Source organism: Aspergillus undulatus (assembly GCF_047715775.1).
Source record: "Aspergillus undulatus strain CBS 261.88 unplaced genomic scaffold BDV17scaffold_41, whole genome shotgun sequence".
Taxonomy (NCBI): domain Eukaryota; kingdom Fungi; phylum Ascomycota; class Eurotiomycetes; order Eurotiales; family Aspergillaceae; genus Aspergillus; species Aspergillus undulatus.
In genome coordinates, this window is record NW_027396645.1 from 152,032 (window position 1) to 175,187 (window position 23,156).

Here is a 23,156-nt window from a genome sequence, read left to right on the forward strand (position 1 = left end):
GCAAGGCCTTACGCAGTACTCAAGTCTGACAGAGGTAACCGACATTTTCAAGGAGCCCCCAGGCAATAACCAGCGCTAGATTGCTAGTACGCAGGCATCTCAGATCGGAGATGTTCGGCCCAAGCGAGAACGTTCGCGATCTGGCATATCTTGATCTGTGGTGACCTGGGAGATCAACAATGAACCTTCCAAGCGCTTGGAGAATGACTTCCTTTCGAGAAGGGGAACTGGGAGGGTAGACAGTCCGGACAGGGCCTGTTTAACAAGAGCCTCCTTCTCCGGCGAGATGGCCATCGCGGCGAGGCTGAGTAGGTCATTTTCAAGTCGACTTGCATTGTCTTGAGGTTCTTACGCAGCTTGCCCTGTAACTGCAACAATTCACCGAATGCCTTTCGCAATCGCAGACTCCTCAAGCAAGACTAGAGCCCAGATCTCACCTGTCCGCTCAACTTGCGTGCCTCCATAAAAACTCAGTGCTATAGCGCATCCAGTCCTTGTTGGAGACATTGCCGACTAGCTCGAAAACAGATACGCCGATTGAAACGATTCTGGTCGGGTCGGGATCTGACGGGCGGTTCCAACGCAAGGTCCGCTATAAAAACCTGTTGGTCATCTTCGATAGACTTGTGGCAGACCTTGTGAATCTGCTGCAGTTGAGCCTCAGCTAGGCCGCCATTGTGTGAAAAGTCGAAATGCAGTTTTCCTCCGGCGCAACGAGCGAGCCTTTGTGATGGACGCTCCGCCAAGGGCATCTCGCAATGCGAGGTTGAGGACGTGGGTAGCTGTATGATTCATGCGATGGGCTGGCGTCGTAGCTTATCGTATTCAGAAATCACCGTCTCACCAATATTTAGGGCATTGTATTTCAGATACCCAGTGTGTAGCAGTACGACTGCACATTTCGGACATCTACCTCCGCGACACCATCCACGATCAAGCGTCCGGTGCCATCCACTTGGCCGCCTGATCCTGCGTAGAAATTTGTCTTATCTAGAATGACGCCGAACTGCGCACCGTCTGGCATCTCGGATGTGCTTTGCACGAAGGTCTTTCCGTGGTATAGAGCATTGATGGTTGAATTGATGGGGCCCTTGGAATTATTTGGCTACATCGTCTGTCTTTTGCACGCCGGCCATCCTTTTCAGGGCAGCTATATCATGGACGTCGAGCGCGACAATATCTGAACTACTCTTCTTATCGCGCTTGCTGGCCTTCCGAGTCTTCTCTTGGGCGGCGGCGACTTCGTTCCCATTGACATGGAGACTCTCCTCCTCGGCCATAAGCTTGGTCAAGTCAACAGGGAACCCGTATGTGTCGTACAGTCGCCAAGTATATTCTCCGGAAAGGCTATTTGTATTGCCTTGACGGCACTTTTGCACGTACTTGCCAAATACAGCTTCGCCACGGTCCAACGTTAAGGCAAAATGCCTGTTCCTCTTCGTCGAGGATCTCCTTGACGACTTTTCCTTCTCGCGCACTTCAGAGGAGATGTCTCCTAGCTGATCAGCAGCTGTCGGTACGATCCTATGAGCAGAACGTGCCAAACTTTGCACCAAAGTACTTCTTGGCGTATCGTACACCTCGCCGTAGGATCCTTCGCACCACATAGCCGCGACCTATCTTATCCGGGACAGCACCGTCTGAGATGGCGACGGTACATGTGCGGACATGAGTAGGCAGTGTCAACACCATCATCATCATCCTCAGCTCCGGACCTCCTAGAATACGACCGAGATCCAGCGTTTTCCTGGATCTTCTCAAACAGGCGCGAGAACAGGTCCGTGTTATAGTTAGACGTCTTGTTCTGCAAAATAGAGATTCAAGACAAACAAATAACGACCGCGGCGCAGACACAGCTTCTCCTTGGTGTTTGAAAGTTCAGCATAATCAGGGCGCCCACAGGCAAGACCTAGAACCACAATTTGCGCCATGGAATGATCCAGCCTCAAGCCGCCTAGGAACTGCCGAGTTGTCGGAAGTCAAGTGCCTAGCTCGGTCACTTCGGGCTTGTTACCACGGACCTGACCCCCTCATCACCCCCTTTCCCGCTAGACGTATGCATTGGGACGGTATGCCGGCCTTCCCACTGGAATACCAGTGCTCTCGATTCCTTCGTCATAGTGTTTCACGAGGTTCCCATACATAAAGTGTCCGGTATGCTTGTCCCACTCCTCCGGGAACGTTTTATCATTATGCAGTGAATCAGACCACTCCCTCTGCCCAGCTATGTGTATCTACTAATGCCCTCTGGCTGAAACTCAGTAAATCCATGTTGCACGTTGGCCGACCTGTTGACCAGCATGCATGTCGTCAATTTTTCGACTCGAATGGCCGCGGAGTTTGCCGCATCGCTTGCTGCATGTCGCAGATCCTCGATACGATAGTCGATCCATAAGGAACTGTACCGAATAATTGACTGATCTGGATCGATTCGAGCTAGGGTATCCGCTTTTGGCAATCTCTTTCTAATCTAAAGCCTTTTCTTCTCATTCTCAGTATAAATACACAAGCTGCGCACGAACTGGTTTCGGTGCACATAATTTCCTACCGAGCAAAAGCTACGGGTGCCACCGGACCTGAAAGACCATTACTGCTCCTGTTCGAGTAAGTGGGCAGTGCCGCGGGCGCCCTGAAGTCGCGCAACCTGAATAATCAACCTGAATAAGCAGTGAGGACCGAGCAAGGTGAACCTGTGGGGTAAGTGGGTGAGCGTCGAGCGACTGGGTGATCAAGGTGACTAGACAAAGCGCAATCTATCCCTCGCGCTGGGACCAGTTCCAGGATCTGCAAAGAATATGTACCCAATGGCGCGTGCTGGCGGCGAGGGAGGATTACACGATCATGGAAGAGACACCTCACCCTGTGCCTGGACTGCAAGCTGTCTGGAATTATACTCTCTAAGCGCCCATCCATATTTCCTGCAGTTGCCCCAAATCATGCATTGAAGTGCCAATTGACGAGACCCAGAAAATGAACTCGAGGCCTAAGTCAGCTGGCGGCGAGTGGCGATGTGGCTTCGCATCGAGAGCACTTCGCATCGAGGCTATATCTACTTCGCATCGAGACCATAGACGATCCCCACGGAGCCGAATTCCGCCTGGGGGGTGCCATGTCGTCATGATTGGCGTCTCTTAGGGTTCGGGCTACTTGCTTAAAAAAATAAAAAGCCAATGGTATATGCAGCTGATCAACCAAGCTTTGCGGGGTTGAGAAGATGTGACCTGGGCATAAGCTTGGGCATTGCTTAGGGCATGTCGGATGACGTCCGGTCCTCCAGCTCCGTGTATAATTCTCTCCAACCAAGAGGGAGACTCTATTTAGCGACCAGCAAGGCTTGGACTCGGAGTCGTGGGTAGTTCTTGTGAAGAGTACCAGTTGTACCACACCTGGGCAGCATAGCCTGAGTAGACCTTGGACGGACCTGGGGATTGCCACAGTGGGTAAAAATCCGCCTCCATGGGGAACCATAGAGTCAAATTGAGGAGAACCCCGTGGAGATCGGCAATGTATAGATCAAGAATTTACGTAGACCCCCAGCATGGCTTCTAAGCTTTCCGAATAACCCTACTCTGGAGATAAATACCCCTTCCCCCTTCCCCCAACCACAACCACAACCACAACCACCATGCTGAACAAAATAATCGTCAATCCTTACAACCTCTGGGTAGTCATCTTTGCCGCAGTCGGCACAATCAGCACAGCCTACGGGCTCGCAATCATCGGCTCAACAGTCGGGGAACCAAACCTCTACACATACTTCAATCTCGCTCCCCAAGGCGCCCCCGGGTACGACCATACCACGCGGATAATTGCCGCGCTGAATGGTGTTAATTCAGCGGGTGCGGTTGCGGGTTGTATGTACCATGTCTGGAGCGCGGAGAGGTTTGGGCGTAAGCTCACGATGATTGTGGGGTGTTCGGTGCTGGTTGTTGGGGGTGCGCTTTGTGCGGGGAGTGTTCATATTGCTATGTTTATTGTTGGGAGGGGGGTTGCCGGTGTTGTAGGTTTTTCTTCCACTCTTATGGATGATGCGAGGAGAGGATCTAACAATAAGAACCTAGGGATCTGGCGTGCTGGCGTGTGTTGGTGTGTACTCTACCCAGATTTCCCGAAATAATGGCGAAAGCACTCTCTAACGAATGGCTTGTATAGTACCCATGTACCAAGCCGAAGTCTCAACCCCCGAAACCCGCGGTGCGATGGTCTCCGTCACAGGAGTACGTTCATCCAATCCCCCTCCTCCCCTCTCAGAATTAACAATGTTGTTACAGATCGCCTACTCAATAGGCTACTCCCTAGCCGGCTGGCTCGGCTACGCCTGCTCCTTCATGTCAGGCAATAGCCCGCACGCCCAATTCTCCTGGCGCTTCCCACTAGCATTCCAATGCGTCTTCCCACTCATCTTCCTACTCGGTCAAAAATTCGTCCCGCGCTCACCCCGCTGGCTCCTCTCGCAAGGCCGCAAAAAAGAAGCCTTCGACATCGTCTGCGCCCTGCACAAGACAAAGGGAGACCCGAACAATATCCGCGCGAGGGAAGAGTTCTACCTTATCCAGAAGCAGTTCGAGATTGACTCGAGCTTGCCGAATAAGTGGGTTGATTTGTTCAAGACGGCCCCGAATAGGAAGAGGGCGATGGTTGGGGCCATGCTTATGTTTGGGAATCAGCTGTTGGGGGTGTATGTTATTGCGAATTATGGAGTGCTTATTTATGGGCAGTTGGGGCAGGGGAGCTCTATTTCGTTGTTGCTTAATGCTTGTTGGAATACGTTTACTATGTGAGTCTCCAGTACCTACCTACCTGTAGTACACCAGTGAGGCCCGTTGCTAATGGTCTGCAGGTTCGGCAACTCTTGGACAGCCTTCTACGTCGACCGCTTCGGGCGACGCACCCTCCTCCTCATCGGCGCGATAGGTACACTCGTCTCGTGCATTTTCCTCTGTGCCTTGAGTGCAGAGTATCTAGGGTCAACCAACCAAGCGGGTCTAAAAGCCGCGGTGTTTTTCTGCTTCTTCTATATCTTCTGGTGGTGTTTCTTCATGGACGCCACTCAGTATGTGTACGTCTCCATAACCTCCTGCTCTTAACTCCCTTCGTTTGCTAGAGACATATCTGACAAGGGTTATTTGGATTGTCCAGTTACGTCGCCGAAATCTTCCCCAACCATCTCCGCTCGGTGGGGGTAGCATTCAGTCTCTCCTCATTCTACGTCGCGAGCGAAATAACGCTCTGCGTCGCTCCAATCGCCATGGACGAGATCGGGTGGAAATTCTACCTCGTCCTGATCTGCCCGAGCGCGATATTCATCGTCCTTTTGTACCTTTACCTCCCTGAGACGAAGGGCCGAACGCTCGAGGAAATCGGCGCTCTGTTTGGCGATACGAATATCGCGAATACGTGGTATGGGTTGACAGAGGAGAAGAAGAATGAGATTTGGGAGCAGGCAATGAGGGAGGAGAAGGAGGGGGGGGGGAAGGATGCGAAGGGGAGTGGGGATGCCCAGAGTGAGAATGTTGAGGATGTTGCTGCTGAGAGGGGGCAGTGAGTCAGTTGGAGGGCATTATGGTGATGATCCATCCGGGCGTCAGCACAGGCCTTTGGATTCCTCTTTTGGATTCGACCAAGGGCGACTGTTACAATTGATGCGAGGACGATTTGCATAAATGGCTAGAGGTGTAGAGACCTGCCCGCAAACGCCTAGATACCAAGAATAAGATACAAACTCTCGGGCTCGCTTTAATAAAACCAGTATGTATCTCCGTCGGAGCATGATCCTGTCTTGGATCCAGAGGGGTTTGACGCAGATTGCAGATAAAAAAAGAGACACCTATGATCACTGATGGAGTAGGCGGAATCGACAGTCAGGCCAGGCCGTAGTACACACATCGTTGACTCTGGCCTGGAAAGGTCTGCACTAGCAAGGTGCTCTGTAAGCAGGCCAGTCTGTAGCCGTTAACCGCAGGCCTATGACGCGGGATGCAGTTGAGAGAATGTGCATGTAATCCGTGCTTCGTTCGCTGTACAAACCCATCCACCGAGAGTCGGCGGTCTACTCTAACGCCGGAGAACAAAATTGAGCTCTCCCACCGAACAGTCGACGATGGGCCCTAGGCCAAAGGGCATGGGAAAATACGGCTAGGTACCTCCTTCTCATGCAGCCCGAATAGACCGTGTGCGTTATGCCGCTAGCCTAGCCTGCATGGATAATTAAAACATGCCCATTTTTCTTCAGAATAGCGCACAGCAATTGTCGAAATCTTGGGATAGAGGTCCATGCTTAGCTGGATATGTTTGGTCTGCTATGGTCCACAGCGAGTGTTGAACCTGCATGCATTGGGTTATGATGATCGAGAACGCAATATCACATTTTGATAGCAAATAGGTCTGGGTTCTGCATCCTGTATCAGTGGCAACCATGGACAAAAGAAAAAGGAGAAGAAGGAAAAACCACCACCACCACCACCACCACCACCACCACCACCACGATCATAACTGCATCCAGCTGAGGTCTGATACCAGATGAATTAGGTGAATCAAAATCAATGAACCAATGAATCACTAATGATCAGCACCAACAATACAAGACCTAAACTGATCATCAAAGACCGGCTCACACAGAACCCTATCGTCCCAAAGCCCCATATGCCCAATTTTGACATGTCCCTTCCAATTCCCGCTATGGCCAAGGCCCAAACAAGTAGTCCCACAAATCTTTCCACCGCTAACAGCGCGGATATAATGGTGGACTGCACTCGCCGGTGGCTAATTGTGGACTTTGTCCTCATTCACTCGGAGTATCCTATCAGATGTTTGATGCTTTGGCATTTTTGGCTGGATAGAGCCCGACACCGACTCGTCGACAATCACGGCCTGGGATGGCACAAGGGCCCCAAAAGGCTACTAGTTCGGAGGATGGTATATTTGGTCATTTGGTGCTTTTTGGCCTCTGAGACGTTCCGTGTTCTGTTCTCCGGGTCTACGTGGTGTGGCCTTGGAGTCTGGTGGATCTTTTATAGGGACTCCTATGCATGGTTACTGGGGCGGGGAGGAAGCGGCGAAAAAAAGCACAGTCGATGGGTTTGGGCAACTGGTACCTCTTCTCCTGGTGGGCGCGCTGTTGGTGCAGGCTGTTCAGAGATATGCGGTAGGTGTGAACTCGCAAAATATCATGCGACTTGCTGACAAGCACAGAGCAATCACGAGAGATTCAACGAGGAGAAGTGGAGAATCGAGGTCTGTCATTACTGATACTGACAGGAATGGACGGTTGACAAAGGACCTCACGAAGCAAGAACCGCGTCATCGTGATTCAATGATGATTTATGAAATGTAGTAGATACCCCAGCCAATTTATGAGCAAGAGTCGCTCCCAGCAACAAACGTCCCATCCGAATTCTCACACCCACACTCGCCCGTATTCGGATCCTTGATACAATCCGTTCCATACCCACTATCTTGACCATCGCTGCTCCAGTAGAAAATCCAGTAATCCGAGTCCTCCTCGAGCTGATCACTCGTGGGAGCCTCACACGTGTAAGCACTGCAGGTACCGTAGGGAGCGCCGTTGTTCTCGTCGTACTGGTGGTCGACCTGGAAGACGGCGAAGGTCTGGGTTTCTGAGGTGCGGGTGTTGTGCGAGCATTCGGCTGCTTGGATTGCGGTGGAGACTTTGGCGCCTGGGAATTGAGATTAGGAAAGGGTGGAAAGGGAGGTATAGTGGGTAGGTGGACGACTCACTTTCGCAGTTCAGGCTGCTGGGCTTGTAGCCTTTTGTGTTTGAGGAGGCTGGGTCAAGGGTAGCCGTTACAAGGGCTGGGGCTAGAGCAGCGAGGAAGGTGATGAAATGCATCTTCAGGTTGTAAAAAGAAATTTGTAAGGCTTGAACTTAGTGGATAATGTCAAAGTCCTGCTTTGTGTAATGAAGCTCTGTTTTCGACGGGTGATCTCCAGCTTATATAGCCACCCGAGCAGCCACCTGCCTTGAGGCCACCTCGGTCTCGACCAGGAAGAAAGAGTCTAGACTTGAGATCAAAACAACCTCCCTACTCAACCTGCGACTAGGAGATGCCAAAACGTGTGATGTCAGGGGCTTCTGCGGGCTGGTCCCACTTTTGGCGTTGTAGACACGTTTCAGGCCAAAGCTTGAAACATCGTCATGTCGAGAGTCAAGACAAGGTTTGCGAACCATCTAAGGAATCTATCAATCATCACGACAAATTGAGTTGATGTTTAAGTTGGGTCTTGTATACAACGGCTGATAGTATCAGGACTAAAGGGATTGCGTAGGTACAGTCGACCAACAACCCTAACGACAAACCCCAATGCTCAAACATTTCGGTTTGACCGAACACGGAGCGTTGCACCCCTTGCAATTCCAAATGCAGGTGGGCTCTGCTGTCACAGCTTTTGGGTCTGTATCAAGAATAGGGGTGAGATTGAGAATTTTGATATATAGGTATGCTCTTTAATGCACCTGCACTTGCATAAACTCTGACCAGAGTGCTCCCATGCCCGCACGCCAGAGCGTCAAGATAATAAATGACGAGAAAGAACATTGAATGATTGATAGCAAGGTAAGGCATACTATAACAGCTGGGACTTGTATATCAGAAAGTCACAAGGACTGCTCAAAGTTCTTGGTTGTTCTACACTCCCGCGAGCAAACATCTCCTACAACTGGACCAAGAGGCTTGCATATGATAGGACCAGACGCCAGATGTCTTACCTGATATACCTAAGTATTTAGTTGAGACTGATTGTCATGATGGCAGGTAGCATTTGGTGTTTCTTAAAGCAGAATACAGACACCTCGCTCCTTCCTCAACATCACTAATAGCCTAATGAGGTGTGCAGATACTATTGGCAGGAGCATGTGTCTTTACTGATGCCTTGTTGTTCAATATCCTATTGATTCCCTGAATCAAGTCCTTCACATCCTCGTCCAGCGCCTGCACCACCCTCTTGATCACAGACTAAGTCCTCATTTCGCACACGGAGCCAACCACCGGTCCAGTACACCTAGTAAGTATTCCTGACCCTTTAACCTCCAACATCATCACCCACAGCCGTCCAATATCTCCCCTGAATCCGATCCAGAGAAAAGCAGAACGGATTTTCGTGGCGCGGAGTTGAGTCAATCTCAAACCTTAGAGTTCTGCCCCAGTTGTTACTCGCCGTCTTCCCTTCACCCTTTACCCTTCGACTTACAACTTCCATTCTACACGGCAACGATGTCTCCATCAATTCATGTCTCACTCGCTTATTCTTCTACCCATCTCTTGACATCCAACCGTGCAATAAGCACCATGGATGCAATGACAAAGGAATAGTCCCATGCTACCATCCGCTCTGCCGTAACAACCAGGAGCAACCGCTACTCAAGCTCCTTGAACCTCAGCATACGATGGAAAGCCGACGATACCGGCGCGGCCAGTGATGCCGCACACTTTCAGTGGCTCCTTCGATCCCTTCGACTGCCCCAATCGAAGGAGCTAGTTCTCGGGCCCCAAAGCGTGGCGCCAGGACTAAAGGCTGAGTGAAAAGCCTGTAATACCATTCTGGCCGCTGCCGAGGCGTCAGGAAGATATGCTGGTTATAATTCACTATGCGCGCGTCGTGGTGCCAGGTCTGAAAGGCAGGCTCCAGTCCGTGGATAATAGATCTCCTAATGCCATGGCATTCAAAGCCCAGTACCACCCACTTCTTTGGCCAAGCCACGGTTGACTGCATCCCGGAGACACTGACCAACCTGGATATCCTATTCAACCTTGACTCCTGCTACAGAGTTGCCGTATGTTGGGTGGCCGATCCAGCACCCCGGATTGTTGAGGTTATTGCTGCTACAGACCACGAGAGTGTCACATGAAATTTGACCAACGAGATATTACGACGAAAGCGCGCAGGACACCAATACCTCGGGACTGCGGGCGTGGTGGAATCGGTTCGGAGCCGCGAAGTTGCTCCAAAAGCGCCCACTCACATCTCGACAATGGGCACAGATTCGATTGTCTACCCTTCGACGGCCCTCTGATGAATGGCAACCCCAGCCAGATACACTCAGCGCACCACGCCCTGTTCCGCGCTCAGTTATCTGACAGCTTGGCCCGCGAGGAGCAAGAAAGCTTCATCGAGTGGCTTCGGAATCCGCCCCCCAGCGTGACCATGGGCCTAGAGGGTATCTGGCCGACCGTGTCCCAGTGCATCCTACTAAACGGTGCCTGGAAAACTTGGTCGAGGGAGGCAAACATGAAAGGGTATTTGCTGGTCGCCGAGCCTACCGGACCCCGGACGGATGGTGACAAGCAGCTACTTCTAGGCCCCGAGTGCTTGTAAGTCGAGGAAAAAAGCTCAGGGAGACTTTGCTTGTTTTTTGAGATTTGTTCCTGGGACATCTTTAGCTCTCCAAGGATAGACCGTGTACGAGTGTCTCAAATGAGCCCGTTAAAGGTCGACAAGGATTACCTGAGAATTCTCGGGTTCCCAACGACCTTCCTGTAATGGGGGGGAGAGGGATTGCGTTTGTGTTCACTTGGGTTGTGACTGCCGGATTCTATGCGCAGTGCAATGTCCTCCACTTGCGAAGATCCAAGTTGGGCCACCGCCATAGATCATAGACACAGACTCGACCTCACATTTGCCAAGCGACATCCTACCCCTGGCCACTTGACCTGACTGATGTGGGAGGCCACGGTACTGGTTGCTAATTAGACTGTTGCGGCGCCTAGTTAACCTGAGCTTTGATAGCTGACACAAGTCCGAAGAGGGGGTCACAAGCCTGCCTCTATGCTACGCATATGTATATTCACGGAATCATCCTTACCAATGAACGCGTGGGCATGGGGTGCAAGGTGAAATAGCTAATGGCGTCGAAGATAGTTGTACGTGGTACTGTAGATGCGGAAACGGGCTTAGCCTGTTATAAAAGGGACGTGCAGGCGCTGGGGAAGGAATTAATGGAAGACACAATTGAGGGAATCTTCAGAGAACTGCTTCTTTCAGTACTATTTGCCCACTTTGTTAGGCCATTAATGCTGTTAAGGGAGGAGCGAGGGTCTTTGTATTCTCCTTTATACGGCCAAACTTCTGCCGTTATTTTTGCCATCGCGACGGTGACCAATCTAACCTTGCTAGCTGAGTTGGAGACTCAAGGCTAGGTATATAAATACAGAACGGTGACCAGAAATCCTCAAGCGCAGCCTTGCAGCGCCAACAACTATAATACGAGCCAGCCGAATACTTTCCATATCTGGGGCAGCTTCTAATTGCCGCTGCGCACTCAGGCACCGCTTCGAACTTGAAGCGACCAGTGTCTATATATGACTCGCTAATCGCGCCACTATTTGATGATCGTTCTGGCGTCTGGGAGGCATACCGAGTACTCTGATACTCCGAGGTGTTTTTCCACCTTAACTTTGGTACCCTTGCGGCTGAGGATGACTCGGATACTCGGTCCCTAATAGGGGCTACGTCTAAACAGTTCTTCAAAGTCACCCGTGCTTTGGGCTTGGATTGACGATCGAGCTTCTTACTTTCGCGCCAAGTAGCCATTTGTGTGTTTGCATCGTGGAGGGCCTAGCAAAGTCTGAAGAGTGAAAACTCGTCCCGAGTCAAACTATTGACCTTGGCTTCTGTTATGGGGACATTACTACTGACAGGTAAGATCCCTGCGAACCGCAAAATGATCGCTGGGTCCTCTGCAGGTACCAGGCACTCATGGTCGCCGGCCACGTGGGCTCAGCGCATCCTGGTCTAGATGACGGTGAACTCCTCGTATCATGCTATCGGCGCTGCCCCGAAGGATGGCCCGCGAACAGCGACAGGAATGGATTCAGTAACGGGATCGCTGGTGCCAACGCGAAGACCACGCTTTGGGGGCCCAAGGAAACCGCCCCTCAGACGTTTTGCACTAACAGAGGACGGACTTAGGGTAGCACTGCCGAACTGCCTTGTTGAGCTTTCTGTGATGATGATCGGCGTGTCGCAAGAAACTAAAGAGACTAATCTCGAAGGTTCGCTCTAGAAGCCTAGAAGCGTCGGCTAATGCGAACTTGTGCACGGCTTCTCCAACTCTTTGTCACATTGTGCGCCTGTTAGGGCGACTAAATAGCGGAATGGCGAACTTGCTTTGGTTGCCTTCAGAGGGTTGAGATCATAAGCATTATAGGGTCCCGATCGAGAAGCCCTTTACAGAGTACTCAGGACATCGTATTCAAGACCTGTCAAACCCAGTCCCCCACGCTAGATAACGTCCAGCTCCATTCAAGTCATGTCCCCAGCCAACGGGCCGTCACGGTCCACTTTCCCACCCGCGAGACTCCGTAGCGAACAATCGACGTCGAGTTGCTCGGGAACCGTCCGCGGACCCATCCAGTGCCCCAGTCGCGCTGTGCCCGAAGGATGATGCTCGCTGCGTTTAATTAGAAATCCGATTGTCCAGTTTGTCTGTCGTACAGCGAAGCTTCATGCGAGTCAGCATTCCAAATACTGCGCGGCAAGCGTGGCAAGCTGCAAGTACTCCTTGCATGGCTTTCTGGCGAAGCGTCTCTTCAGTGTTCAGGCTCATGGAAAGTGCTGCATAGCTCTTCCCCTTGGAACCAGAAATCAAAGTCCCTCTATCTCTCTGCCCAGTCTTGGGATTCTCCCCGCGCCGCAGCAAAAGCAGCCGATACGAGTGGACTCAGTGGAGCGCATTCCGGACCATCCTGGCATCTCCACTGCCCTCCAGCCTCAGAGGGTCGGACCACTGCACCTAGATACGCTGACGGAGTATGCTCACAGACTACAAAAGCAAATAGGTTTAAGCTCGGCACAGCTTGAAAATCTTCCCCTCAACCATCATCATCCTCGGTCCCCTCCCTACTACTATCACCGTCACCATGTTGGGCCCTAACACCGGTCTCAACATCATCACGGGCCTCCTGGCCGTTGCCGGCGAGAATGGGGACGCCTCATGTCGCGCTTTGCCAGGTGACGCCTGCTGGCCTTCTCGCGGCGTCTGGTCGGCATTCAACCAGTCCATCGATGGTCGATTGGTTGCGACCGTGCCGTTGGGGAAGCCCTGCCACGGCGATGCCTACGACGCCGAAGTATGCGATACTCTCCGGACAGAGTGGACGGTCCCGGACATCCAGTATGCTTACCACCTTCTTCCAAAAGATGCGACTGACAGTAGTCCAGCTACGAAAGCACCTCCTCTATCATGGCCCCCTTCTTCGCCAACGGCTCCTGCGACCCCTTCCACTCCGTCGAGAAACCCTGCACGCTGGACAACTACATCGTCTACGCTGTCAACGTGAGCAAGCCCGCGCACATCTCCAAGGCGATTCAGTTCGCGACGGAGTACAACATCCGCACCGTCATCCGCAATACGGGCCACGATTACAACGGCAAGTCGACCGGTGCCGGCGCCCTCGGTATCTGGACGCATAACCTCAAGGACATTGAGATCAAGGACTGGTCAGACAAGCGGTATACTGGGAAGGCGATCAAGCTGGGCTCCGGTGTCCAGGGTGGGGAGGCGTATGAAGCAGCTGATGCGCAGGGTCTGCAGGTTGTTGGTGGTGAATGCCCGACTGTTGGTATTGCTGGTGGTTACAGCCAGGGAGCAGGCCATTCGGCGTTATCCTCTACATATGGCCTTGGAGCGGACCAGGTCCTCGAATGGGAGGTCATCGACGGACAGGGCAACTTCATCACTGCCACCCGCGACAACGAGTACTCGGATCTCTACTGGGCGCTGAGCGGCGGCGGCGGTGGTACATACGGAGTCGTCTGGTCGATGACCTCCAAGGCGCACAAGGGCACGCCAGTCTCAGGCTTCAACCTGACCTTCACAAACAAAGGCATATCCCAAGACACCTTTTACGACGCCGTCACCCTCTACCACGAGACGCTCCCATCCATCGTCGACGCCGGCGCCATGAGCGTCTGGTACTTCACCAACACCAGCTTCTCCATCTCTCCGCTAACAGGCCCTAACATCCCCGTCGCGAAACTCAAAGCCCTCGTCAAGCCCTTCACCGACGGCCTCACAAATCTCGGCATAAAGTACACCTCCCATGCCGAGCAATTCCCAACCTACCTCTCCCAATTCAGCACCATGCAAGGCGAGATCGGTGTGGGGACAGCCCAGTACGGCGGGTACCTGATCCCGCGCTCTGTCGTCCTCGAGAACAACGAAGCCCTCACGTCCGCATACCGCCACATCACCTCCGACGGTGCAACATTCATCGGGGTCGGGCTGAACGTCTCAAAGGCCCTCGTCGGTGACGTGCACAACTCCATCCTCCCCGCCTGGCGCGAAACCCTAATCGACACGACCCTCACCACGCCCTGGGAGTGGGACGCCGACGAGGCCATGCTCGCGCAGCAGCGCAAGATGACAGAGGATTATATCCCGCGGCTACAGGCGCTTGCGCCGGAATCGGGGGCTTACATGAATGAGGCGGATTTCCGGCAGCCGAATTTCCAGGAGGTGTTTTATGGGAAGAATTATGAGGCTCTGAGGGCTGTTAAGGCCAAGTACGATCCCAATGATGTGTTTTATGCCTGGCAGGCTGTTGGGAGTGATGAGTGGGTTGTTGATGGGGAGGGGAGGTTGTGTCGGGCGTGAGCCCTATCCTGAGGACTGAGGAGTAGGTAGCTACTGCTAGCTTCCCTGGCCCCCTGCATGGTTCATATTCATTATAATCCTGTATATGTATTTCATTCTACTAGGTAGTACTTTGTACATAGTTTACTTGGTTACCGGCGAGTCCAACTCCGCGAGATACACTTTGGCTAGAAGACAAGAGAGTCCAACGAACAAGACGGAGTCCAGCCGGCAAACTCAATCGGGAGAATAAACTCCATGATGTTTCATAAGTCATGAATGAGATAGTGACAATAATAATACCAATGATCCAAACTTTCCTGATCCTTCCTTCCACGTTGCAATCTGCAATTTCCCACGACGCCCCTTCCTTAGTGGCGCTGAGAGGCGCCAGGGGTGCCGCTTAAGAAATTTAAGAATAAGAGGACAATGACATAGATAGTGCTCTGCAAAAAGGTAGAGTGCTACTCCTCTGCGATAAACACGACTCATGCACAGGCATCGTGGCAACCGGCTGAATCCTTCTGTACGCAAAGAGTGAGCCTGTAACTCTATTCAGCCCCCAACGCCATATGCAGAATATGCGGGATATTCCTGACTTGTGCGTCACCGTCACCGTCACCGTCACCGGTTGATCTTGCTCTTGATGTGTTTATTCTGGGGGCTGAAAATCAAGTTCACGTTCATATCAAACTTACTCACGAAATATTGGCCTTCTCCTCACTCACGCCGTCATCATGGATTTCCCTGCTTCATGACTCGGTCTTACTTGTCATGCGAATTCGCCCCGTTCAGGCGGCCCACAGTCGGTTCGGTTGCCCCCAGCCCGACTGCGACCCACTTGAAGAAGAGACCAGAAGAGACCCTGTGGGTATGCATTGCCTTGCTCGGGCTGACTATTAGGGTTCTTAGGTTGATCTGTGGATAGGGTGCAGGGGTCTCCTGCTTGCACTTGCACCTGCAGTAGTTTAAGGACCTGCTGGGATTTGAACGTGCAGGGTAGTAAGATGGTAAATGGTTGAGAAGGGCCATCTTAGCACCTCCTGCTGCTTCGTATGTTGTAGACTATTAGGGTATGGGATATACGGTTAATGTCAAGGGCCTGCCTATACAAAATATCTGTTCCTGCTCGGGCTGGGAGGATCCATCCTCGGGGGTTCCTGAGAGTTTCTATTAGTTGACAGTAGCGGAGTCTCGCTGCAACCTTACGAAAGCATGGCAGTTCAGAATTTAGAATATGAAACCGATTCAAATAGAATTGGCTCGGCCATCGCGGTGTCAGTTCAAACTTTCAGGGCATCTAGCCTGCGCGTTAGATTGTTTCACGGACTCGGGATGCAGATGCATAAACCACCGCCACAGGGCAACAATCATCACAGGAACGTTGTTGAACAGACTGACAGTTGAATCTGAGCATTGACCACTGCTCCCTGGCCCTGTTTTTGTCCTTTTCCTGCAAGCGGAGTCGCCGTGGCCGTGGCCGTTCGTGTCTGCAGCCCCCATTGATCGCCCGGGTCCTTGTCAATAGCTTTTCAATCCTGGATTCATTTCTTCAATTGTATTGCTTGAATTTCTGCATCTGACTCTGAATCTGACTCCGACACTGCGGCTTGCAGCTTGCAATCTGCAGTCAGTCTGCAGTCGTCGTTCATTCCTCCTTTTCTTTTTCTTTCTTTTCTTCTTCTGCCCCCCTCCTTCCCCTCGTCCGCTCTCTCATTCTCAAATCTCCCCTCTTTACCTTACCTACCTCAACATCCACCTCACATCACCTCGCCCGCCCTTACAAGCCCTCTCTCATTCCTTCCTATTTCAATGGAGCCATGGGCTGGGTCTACAACCTCACAACTCCAGACCCAAATGACCACATATCGCGCGTCATCACGCTCTGCATCACCTTCCCGAGCGTGGCGCTGCTCTTCGTCGCAGCGCGCTTCCATGTCCGGATCTGGGTGAAGAAGAATGTCTGGGTCGATGATTATGCGGCGTTGTTTAGTGCCATTCTGGCCATGGCGTATGCGGGGTTGGCTGTTGCGCGTGGGTTGCGTTTTCTTTTATATTTTTTGAGATTGGAGGGGGAATGGACATGCTAACGGACATCAAAATTGCAGAGACACGATGGGGGTTAGGTATTTCTTCTGAGTACTTCCCGGAGGAGAATGATGTGCCGTTTGCGAAGGTAGGTTGGAACTCATTGCACTTTCGGACAACGACCACGTTCAATTAACATGACTGGCTAGATGCAATACGCCGGCGGACCAGTCTACACACTCGCCCTGCTCGGCTTCAAAATCTCTCTGCTAGCATCATACCTCCGCATCGGCGGATTCGTGCACTCGTATCGAATGGTCATCCTCGTTGCGATTGTCGCTTGCACCTGTAACCAGCTTATCTTTACGATTGTGCTTTCTTGTGGGTGTAGACCGGTACGTCACTTACCCTTACCCCTTACACGACTTACACAATCGATATATGAGAAAAATGTATGATAAGGCTGCTAACGGGTTAACGGCGATACAGATCGCCCGACAATGGGACCCGTCGATACCAGGGACGTGCATCAACACCGTTGCGTCGTACTACGGGCTCGCGATAACAAGTCTGGTCTTTGATGTGGTTATCATTGCGCTTCCGTTGCCGATTCTGGCGAAGTTGCAGTTGAAGTTGAGGCAGAAGGTGAGTCGACCTCCCATCTTTATCACGGACGGTTCTTGGACCCGGACATGGAGACAGACGAGCTAACAGAAATATTGCATATAGATTCTCCTCGGTGTTCTCTTCGGCCTCGGTTTCTTCGTGACGATAATCCAGATCATCCGCATGCTCACAGTCAAAAATCTCCAGACGTACGCGAACAGCGAGGCGATTATCATTTGGTCGGTGGCGGAGATTAGTCTTGGGGTATGCCCTCCCCCTTCTTTTATTTCAAATCGATACTGATATAGGTCCAATTGAAGGTAATAATATCCTGCGTCCCAACCTATGGGCCGTACTTCCGCTCCTTCAAGATGAACATCTCAGGCTACCGCCGGCGGCGCACACAAGGGACCGGCGCATCGCGATCCTACGGCCAAACATACGGTCTTTTGTCTCGGAATATGCACTCCAATATCAAGGGGACCCGCAGCAATTATAGTCAGACAAAGACGCACAGCACGGTATACGATAAGAGCGAGCCGACGACAGTCACAGGGATCGCGGTGAGCAGGAATCGGGGCGGCGATAATGATTCCGAGGAGAGTATCCTTGCGGATTTGGCGAGGGATAGTGAGGATCGAACTGGTGAGAGTAGAGGGAGGGCCCAGACGCCTGTGGAGAGGATGGGGATTGGTAAGGGGATCCATATTGCGACGGAGGTTAGGGTTGAGAGGGGGCCGAGGAAGTGATTGATTCGGTTTGAGCTTTGAGGGTTACGTTGGTGCGGTCTTTTCTTTTGATTCGGGACTTGGACATGTGCTAGGATTTGGATTTGGACGGTTTCTGCTCTCTTTTCTCGGCTTTTTTTTTTGGTTCATGCAGTACATGATGCCACGCTATGTTTGGATGCGATGCGACACATACCCATGTTTTACCAGTCTTTGACATCCTCGTTTCTAATTTGATCTCTTATTATTTCCTCTTACAATTCCATCTATATGCTACACAGAAGTCCCCATCATTTCAAGTCCGAAATATCGTGCTCACGCTCGGGTCCAGGTTGAGGTCAGCGGTCTACTACTACTGTATACTAGTGCAATTAGCCACAGTAATGGACTAAATGAACGATAGTCATCCCTCGTTCTCACTCTCTTTTCTATCACTCAACAGCATAACTTAGACTTAGGATGGTATAAGGCTCTAGTAGGCAAGAGATAATAAGACTGAGTCTTGGAAGTGAGGTTGGGAGTTTAGCTTCCAATTCTCATGAGCAGTTCTCCGACGAGACTTTTTTCTGCAGATATATAGAATTGTCGAGGGTGATATCATGCACGAAATACGTAAAGAAAAAAGATAAGAAACTTGGCCATGGCTCATTGATAACTACAAAATCACGTGCATATGTGGAGGAGAGAGCAGATCTCGACTAATGGAAATCATTTCTGGTCGAGGAGTAATAGACTGTGGAATTGATTTCAGCTGCGTTGATGCCATATGTCCAGAAGATCAGGTTAGGGCAGGCTGTGGTCTACGCTGCAGGCGAGGTCCGAGTATCAGCGACACCGGATTGACTTTATGTGATGTGATTGGCCAATTTCATATCAGATCAAACTGCTCCAAACTCCACGGGGCTTAAACGAATGGATAAAATCGACAACTCATCGACATCAATCGACCTCGGGACCTTTTACAACTTCCCAATCTCAGCATGGCCTAGAGACGGTCTTCCGACGGGTCCAGGAAAGGACGATGGACAACCCCGTCGCCGCAAACGTCCTCGGCACATTGGGCGCCGTGCTCTGGTCGCTGCAGGTAAGACCACTCCTCCCCTTCTATATCTTCCAACTAACATGCTTACAGCTCCTCCCCCAAATCTGGAAAAACTGGCGCCGCCACGACACAAAGTCTCTATCAACCACATTCTTCCTCCTCTGGGCGATCGCCGGCGTCCCACTAGGCGTGTACAACATCGCCGACGACTTCAACGTCGCGCTCCAAGTGCAGCCCAACATCCTTATCTTCCTCAGCCTCCTCACATGGAGCCAATGTAAATACTACGGTGCAAAGTGGACCTTGCCTCACGTCACCCTTTTCGCGATCCTCATCGGCGCGATCCTGGCCGGGATCGAAGCGGGTCTTGTTTTCGCGATTCGCATTGCGCAGGATAGAGGGCAAAATTGGCCTTCAACGCTCATGGCTATTCTCGCGGCTGTGCTTCTTGCCGGTGGTGTGCTTAGGCACTATGTTGATATGTTCCGGACGAGGTCAGATGCCGGGTTGAGTTTGAAGTTTGCGGTGCTGGATGCGAGTGGGGATGTGGTTTCTTTGTTGAGCGTGGGGTTTCAGGCCAGTGTTGATGTTTTGGGGTTTGTGGTTTACGGGTCCGAGTTGGTTATTTGGATTGGGCTTGTGGTTGTTGTGCTTTATTTTCGGGTTCGGGGGGTGAGGGAGGGGAGGGAGGAGGGTGGTGAGGAGGGCGTGGTATGATATCATGATCTTTAGAAATGTCCTGATAGATCAAGAACAAAGTGTTATTAAATCAACCAAGAGTATACTTGCCCTCAGAATGACTAGGCGTGTCAAGTGTAAAGGCTGTGTGTGGCATGTTCATTTAAACTAGCTATATGTTGACTTCTTTCAAAAGTGACTTGTCAGATTGGAACGGCTATGTTGCTAGGTAATGTAGGAAAGAATCGGCTCAGTCTGATGGCAATCACCACGCACAACTAATAGTTTCATAGGCGACGTGGTCAGATGACAAGGATACCCATAACTTGTCTGGTGTTCTGAGAACATATATTATTGAACGGAGATACGTCTCAGCAAAAGCACCTCAAGATATCAAAGCGGACCTTAGTCTGCAGGAGACGCAATATAGTTGTCTTGGTGATCTCTCATTCATTCATACCCTTACAGTGCCGCGGCGAAGGCGCAAAGGTGAAGAGCACAGTACTGAAGAGAGTGAGAGAATGATTCTGTCGCAACTGGCAAATTTTGAGATCACTCTACCTGTTAACTTTCCAATTGGAAGAGTAAATATTGATTAATGCCTTGTTCATCTCGCTGAGCTGTCAAACAAAGTATCTATGTCATGCTTTCGTGGGAAGAAAGAGAAAAAGAAGGAGGACCGGTATCACTATAATTTTGGTGAAGGCGAATATACAACACCACTAGCATAAAATCTCACCTATTATATCAGGCTATGGATTTTTTGATTCATTTATCCGCTGAAGCGAGAGAAGGGTAGGGAAGGGTGGAAACTCAACCAGGGCTGGCATAGCCATTACCGAAATCTACTGCTGGACCTCCCCAACCCCACCCTCACCCTCAAGCGATTCTCTCAACCAAGCTGCCCAAGCCCCAAAACCCGGAGAATCTCTAATCCCCCCATTAGAGCTCTCGCAAAACTCCAAGAGCGCCTCGTGCCGTTCTGCGTCTGTCCCCCTTGTACTAGAAAGCACTTTGGCCAGATCAACAGGACATAGGTACGGCGGCTGCCTCATATCCTCTGCTAGCAAGGCGCTGCCTTGTATGAGGCAGGCGTAGTATGCGCAGTGGCCGATGCCGAATCAATGCCCTAATTCGTGGGTTGTTGTGCGGAGGGTGCGGAAGAGGATGAGGGTTTGATTGTGCTGGTGATGGTTTGGTTTGGGCTTGGCGTTGTATAAGGTTGTGAATGCGGTGATGGCGGCGTGGAGTGGTGCGTTGGTCTTGGACGAGGCGTTATTAATATGTTTAGTGTTTGGGTTTGGTGCTGGCGTGATTCGACGCTTCTTGCTGTGGCGGTTGCTGTGGCTTCCATGTTCTTCGCAGGTACTCTCAATAAGATCTTGACAGTGGGAAGCGGGCCAGGCGTGGTCTTGATCAATACCATGCACGCTATCAAGGAGAGGATTATACCGAGCTGTCAAGACAACAGCAACGCGACGACCTCCATATGCACGACCGCAAACGAATAAATCATTGTCGGTCTCGAAGAGATCATGGTCGATAAGTAAGCATAGGGCATACGCATCGCTAGGCAGCATGGCCGTCGCAGCATCGAGAAGATCCGTAATATTCAGCTGATAGGGGTACAGTTTATCCGGTGACGGACGGGCACGAATCTGAACACACTGCTTTGGCGTGTTAACCCAATTTTCGATCGGTCGTCTGTCCATGGTGTGAAACCACCGCGCGGAAATTGTAGCTCTTTGGCGGGTAGCCCGACGCTGCGTCCTTCCAAGAGATGCATGTCGTTGGCTGGAGGGCTAGCGCCTTGGCACTGAGTCCTGGTGAAGGCTTCTCAATGAGGATCATGATGAGAGTATCATTTTAAGTCAGCCCTTGGAAGTCGGTAGGTTCGTCTCTCCGTGTGTACTCACTGTGTAGAGTACACGCCCCAGCACTCCATACATGAAGCATACTGACGAGCTGGCTCATCAAGCAGCACCCATCCGGCGGCCTTTGGCCCGAGAGGAGGTCAAGAGCCCTGGTGACAATCCACCAGAACACAGACGAAGCCCAGCTTTTTGCCTTTTTCTGATTGTTAGTGAACCTTTGATGCTGTCACTCGAGGATATGGAGCCTTGGAGACTCTGGTGGCCTTGAGCGCATTAGACCGAACATAGCCTAGTTCATACGATATCTTATCGCAATCTTATCGAACCTTATCTTATCGCGTAACGATGACGTCTTAACAACATGCTCAAGCGCCAGCTGAAATCAACACTCAATTATACCACCCACCTACCTATCTATCCTCTCTCACAAATCCATATCCCTCATACCCCCAATCTTCATATCTCACAATGTCCTCAGAAACCACCCAATACCGCCTAAAAGTCACCGCAGGCCCATCCTACGACCCCTCAACACACGTCCAAGTCCCCGTAAACGCAGACAAAACACTACGTATTTCAAACGAGCACGCGGATACAAATCTTGCTGTTCGGATTCAGAACTACACTGGTATACCTCATCCCACCTTTACCAAGATATGTACATGTGCGTGACTAATTTGTGAATAGGCTACCCCCCCACCTCCCCCCGCACGAACCCCTACTTCACCCACCCCTCCCACAGCAAAGACCAATACAGTATCTCCTTCGCCATCCTCTTCAAACAGCTCAGTGGTATAAACGGCAACGACATCGTCTTCGGCAACGACTTCGACAATCCCATCCGCGACAGACTCCCGCCGGGGTTCAATGCCGCGCTGAAACTCGCCCAGTGGACGATTGATCCTGCGCTCGATGGGGATGCGTATGCTGATAAGCCGTATCTTTATAGTCCTGCACTTGCGACGTGGAATCGGTTCAGGGTTGGGAGTTTGAAGAAGGGAGATCAGGGGGACTTGCCGGATGTGCATGACTTGGTTGTTGAGGAGGGGGAGGACGAAGATGGTGATGGCTTAAGAGAGATCCATGGTATCACAAACACAATCGACGGACGCCGTTCGCACTTCCAAAGCGAAGAGAATAGAAAAGCCTGGACGTTTGAAAAGGGTCGGGTATACTATGCGGATTTTGGGAATCAGTATTTGGATTTTAACGAATTCACCCTCCGCCTCCCCGGCTTCAATATCAACGCGCTGCAGTATATTGACGAGAAGACGCATTCCTTGCGGTATGTGTTGAAGAATCGGGCTAGTGGGGAGGTTTATCTTGTTGTTGTGTTCACGTTGGTTCATGCGACGGAGCAGGATAATGACCAGGGTCAAGATAAGGTGAAGAGTAATAGTAAGAGGTTTGAGTGGGAGGAGCCGTCTGCTGGGGATGTCGAGTAGGTGTGTTTTGTGGCTTGGAGGTATACTGGGTTTATATTATGATGAGGTTGTGTTGTTGGTTGAGGATATAGATCTACTAGTGACTGTACATGCGAGATTCAATATATAATGCCCGACTCTATCCAATATCCCAAGTAAGCTGGCGCCATCCCCCAGAACTAGTGA

At 51.3% G+C, this 23,156-nt stretch overlaps 10 protein-coding genes across 10 annotated transcripts; 6 read left to right on the forward strand and 4 right to left on the reverse strand.

The window, feature by feature from the left end:
- Positions 1-385: 385 nt before the first annotated feature.
- On the reverse strand, positions 386-925 carry BDV17DRAFT_151320 (uncharacterized protein). Its single transcript, XM_073754491.1, has one exon. It carries the CDS (start codon positions 750-752, stop codon positions 477-479), a length of 276 nt encoding a protein of 91 aa, XP_073613434.1. The 5' UTR covers positions 753-925; the 3' UTR covers positions 386-476.
- BDV17DRAFT_293393 (tRNA synthetases class II (A)-domain-containing protein) lies at positions 866-1,931 on the reverse strand (the record flags this gene model as incomplete). Its single annotated transcript, XM_073762597.1, has 4 exons — positions 866-1,048; positions 1,110-1,495; positions 1,554-1,747; positions 1,831-1,931. The coding sequence occupies 4 exons, from the start codon at positions 1,929-1,931 to the stop codon at positions 866-868; spliced, it is 864 nt and encodes a 287-aa protein (XP_073613435.1).
- Positions 1,932-3,625: 1,694 nt separating this feature from the next.
- On the forward strand, positions 3,626-5,545 carry BDV17DRAFT_293394 (general substrate transporter; the record flags this gene model as incomplete). The annotated part of the gene is made up of 6 exons (XM_073762598.1): positions 3,626-4,000; positions 4,062-4,086; positions 4,153-4,217; positions 4,272-4,777; positions 4,841-5,059; positions 5,140-5,545. The coding sequence occupies 6 exons, from the start codon at positions 3,626-3,628 to the stop codon at positions 5,543-5,545; spliced, it is 1,596 nt and encodes a 531-aa protein (XP_073613436.1).
- A 1,805-nt stretch (positions 5,546-7,350) lies between these two features.
- BDV17DRAFT_293395 (uncharacterized protein) lies at positions 7,351-7,849 on the reverse strand (the record flags this gene model as incomplete). The annotated part of the gene is made up of 2 exons (XM_073762599.1): positions 7,351-7,676; positions 7,738-7,849. The coding sequence occupies 2 exons, from the start codon at positions 7,847-7,849 to the stop codon at positions 7,351-7,353; spliced, it is 438 nt and encodes a 145-aa protein (XP_073613437.1).
- Positions 7,850-10,029: 2,180 nt separating this feature from the next.
- On the forward strand, positions 10,030-10,497 carry BDV17DRAFT_293396 (uncharacterized protein; the record flags this gene model as incomplete). The annotated part of the gene is made up of 2 exons (XM_073762600.1): positions 10,030-10,328; positions 10,398-10,497. The coding sequence occupies 2 exons, from the start codon at positions 10,030-10,032 to the stop codon at positions 10,495-10,497; spliced, it is 399 nt and encodes a 132-aa protein (XP_073613438.1).
- Positions 10,498-12,875: 2,378 nt separating this feature from the next.
- On the forward strand, positions 12,876-14,611 carry BDV17DRAFT_299680 (FAD-dependent oxidoreductase; the record flags this gene model as incomplete). Its single annotated transcript, XM_073763924.1, has 2 exons — positions 12,876-13,129; positions 13,177-14,611. The coding sequence occupies 2 exons, from the start codon at positions 12,876-12,878 to the stop codon at positions 14,609-14,611; spliced, it is 1,689 nt and encodes a 562-aa protein (XP_073613439.1).
- A 1,799-nt stretch (positions 14,612-16,410) lies between these two features.
- Positions 16,411-17,973, forward strand: BDV17DRAFT_299681 (putative integral membrane protein (Pth11); the record flags this gene model as incomplete). Its single annotated transcript, XM_073763925.1, has 6 exons — positions 16,411-16,624; positions 16,699-16,766; positions 16,828-17,013; positions 17,108-17,263; positions 17,348-17,488; positions 17,545-17,973. 6 exons carry the CDS (start codon positions 16,411-16,413, stop codon positions 17,971-17,973), a joined length of 1,194 nt encoding a protein of 397 aa, XP_073613440.1.
- Positions 17,974-18,973: 1,000 nt separating this feature from the next.
- BDV17DRAFT_293399 (PQ-loop repeat-containing protein) lies at positions 18,974-19,711 on the forward strand (the record flags this gene model as incomplete). Its single annotated transcript, XM_073762601.1, has 2 exons — positions 18,974-19,036; positions 19,085-19,711. 2 exons carry the CDS (start codon positions 18,974-18,976, stop codon positions 19,709-19,711), a joined length of 690 nt encoding a protein of 229 aa, XP_073613441.1.
- Positions 19,712-20,249: 538 nt separating this feature from the next.
- Positions 20,250-21,675, reverse strand: BDV17DRAFT_269122 (uncharacterized protein). Its single transcript, XM_073758546.1, has one exon. The coding sequence runs from the start codon at positions 21,382-21,384 to the stop codon at positions 20,794-20,796; it is 591 nt and encodes a 196-aa protein (XP_073613442.1). The 5' UTR covers positions 21,385-21,675; the 3' UTR covers positions 20,250-20,793.
- Positions 21,676-21,971: 296 nt separating this feature from the next.
- Positions 21,972-23,123, forward strand: BDV17DRAFT_151381 (DUF1769 domain-containing protein). Its single transcript, XM_073754493.1, has 2 exons — positions 21,972-22,174; positions 22,234-23,123. The coding sequence occupies exons 1-2, from the start codon at positions 22,015-22,017 to the stop codon at positions 22,989-22,991; spliced, it is 918 nt and encodes a 305-aa protein (XP_073613443.1). The 5' UTR covers positions 21,972-22,014; the 3' UTR covers positions 22,992-23,123.
- Positions 23,124-23,156: the final 33 nt, after the last annotated feature.

Excerpts from the sequence above, each read along its gene's own strand:
- BDV17DRAFT_151320 (XM_073754491.1), bottom strand. The coding sequence starts at position 752 with ATGCCCTTGGCGGAGCGTCCATCACAAAGGCTCGCTCGTTGCGCCGGA.
- BDV17DRAFT_269122 (XM_073758546.1), bottom strand. The coding sequence starts at position 21,384 with ATGGACAGACGACCGATCGAAAATTGGGTTAACACGCCAAAGCAGTGT.
- BDV17DRAFT_151381 (XM_073754493.1), top strand. The coding sequence starts at position 22,015 with ATGTCCTCAGAAACCACCCAATACCGCCTAAAAGTCACCGCAGGCCCA. Across the intron at positions 22,175-22,233 it reads TCGGATTCAGAACTACACTG|GCTACCCCCCCACCTCCCCC; the intron begins GTATACCTCATC and ends ATTTGTGAATAG.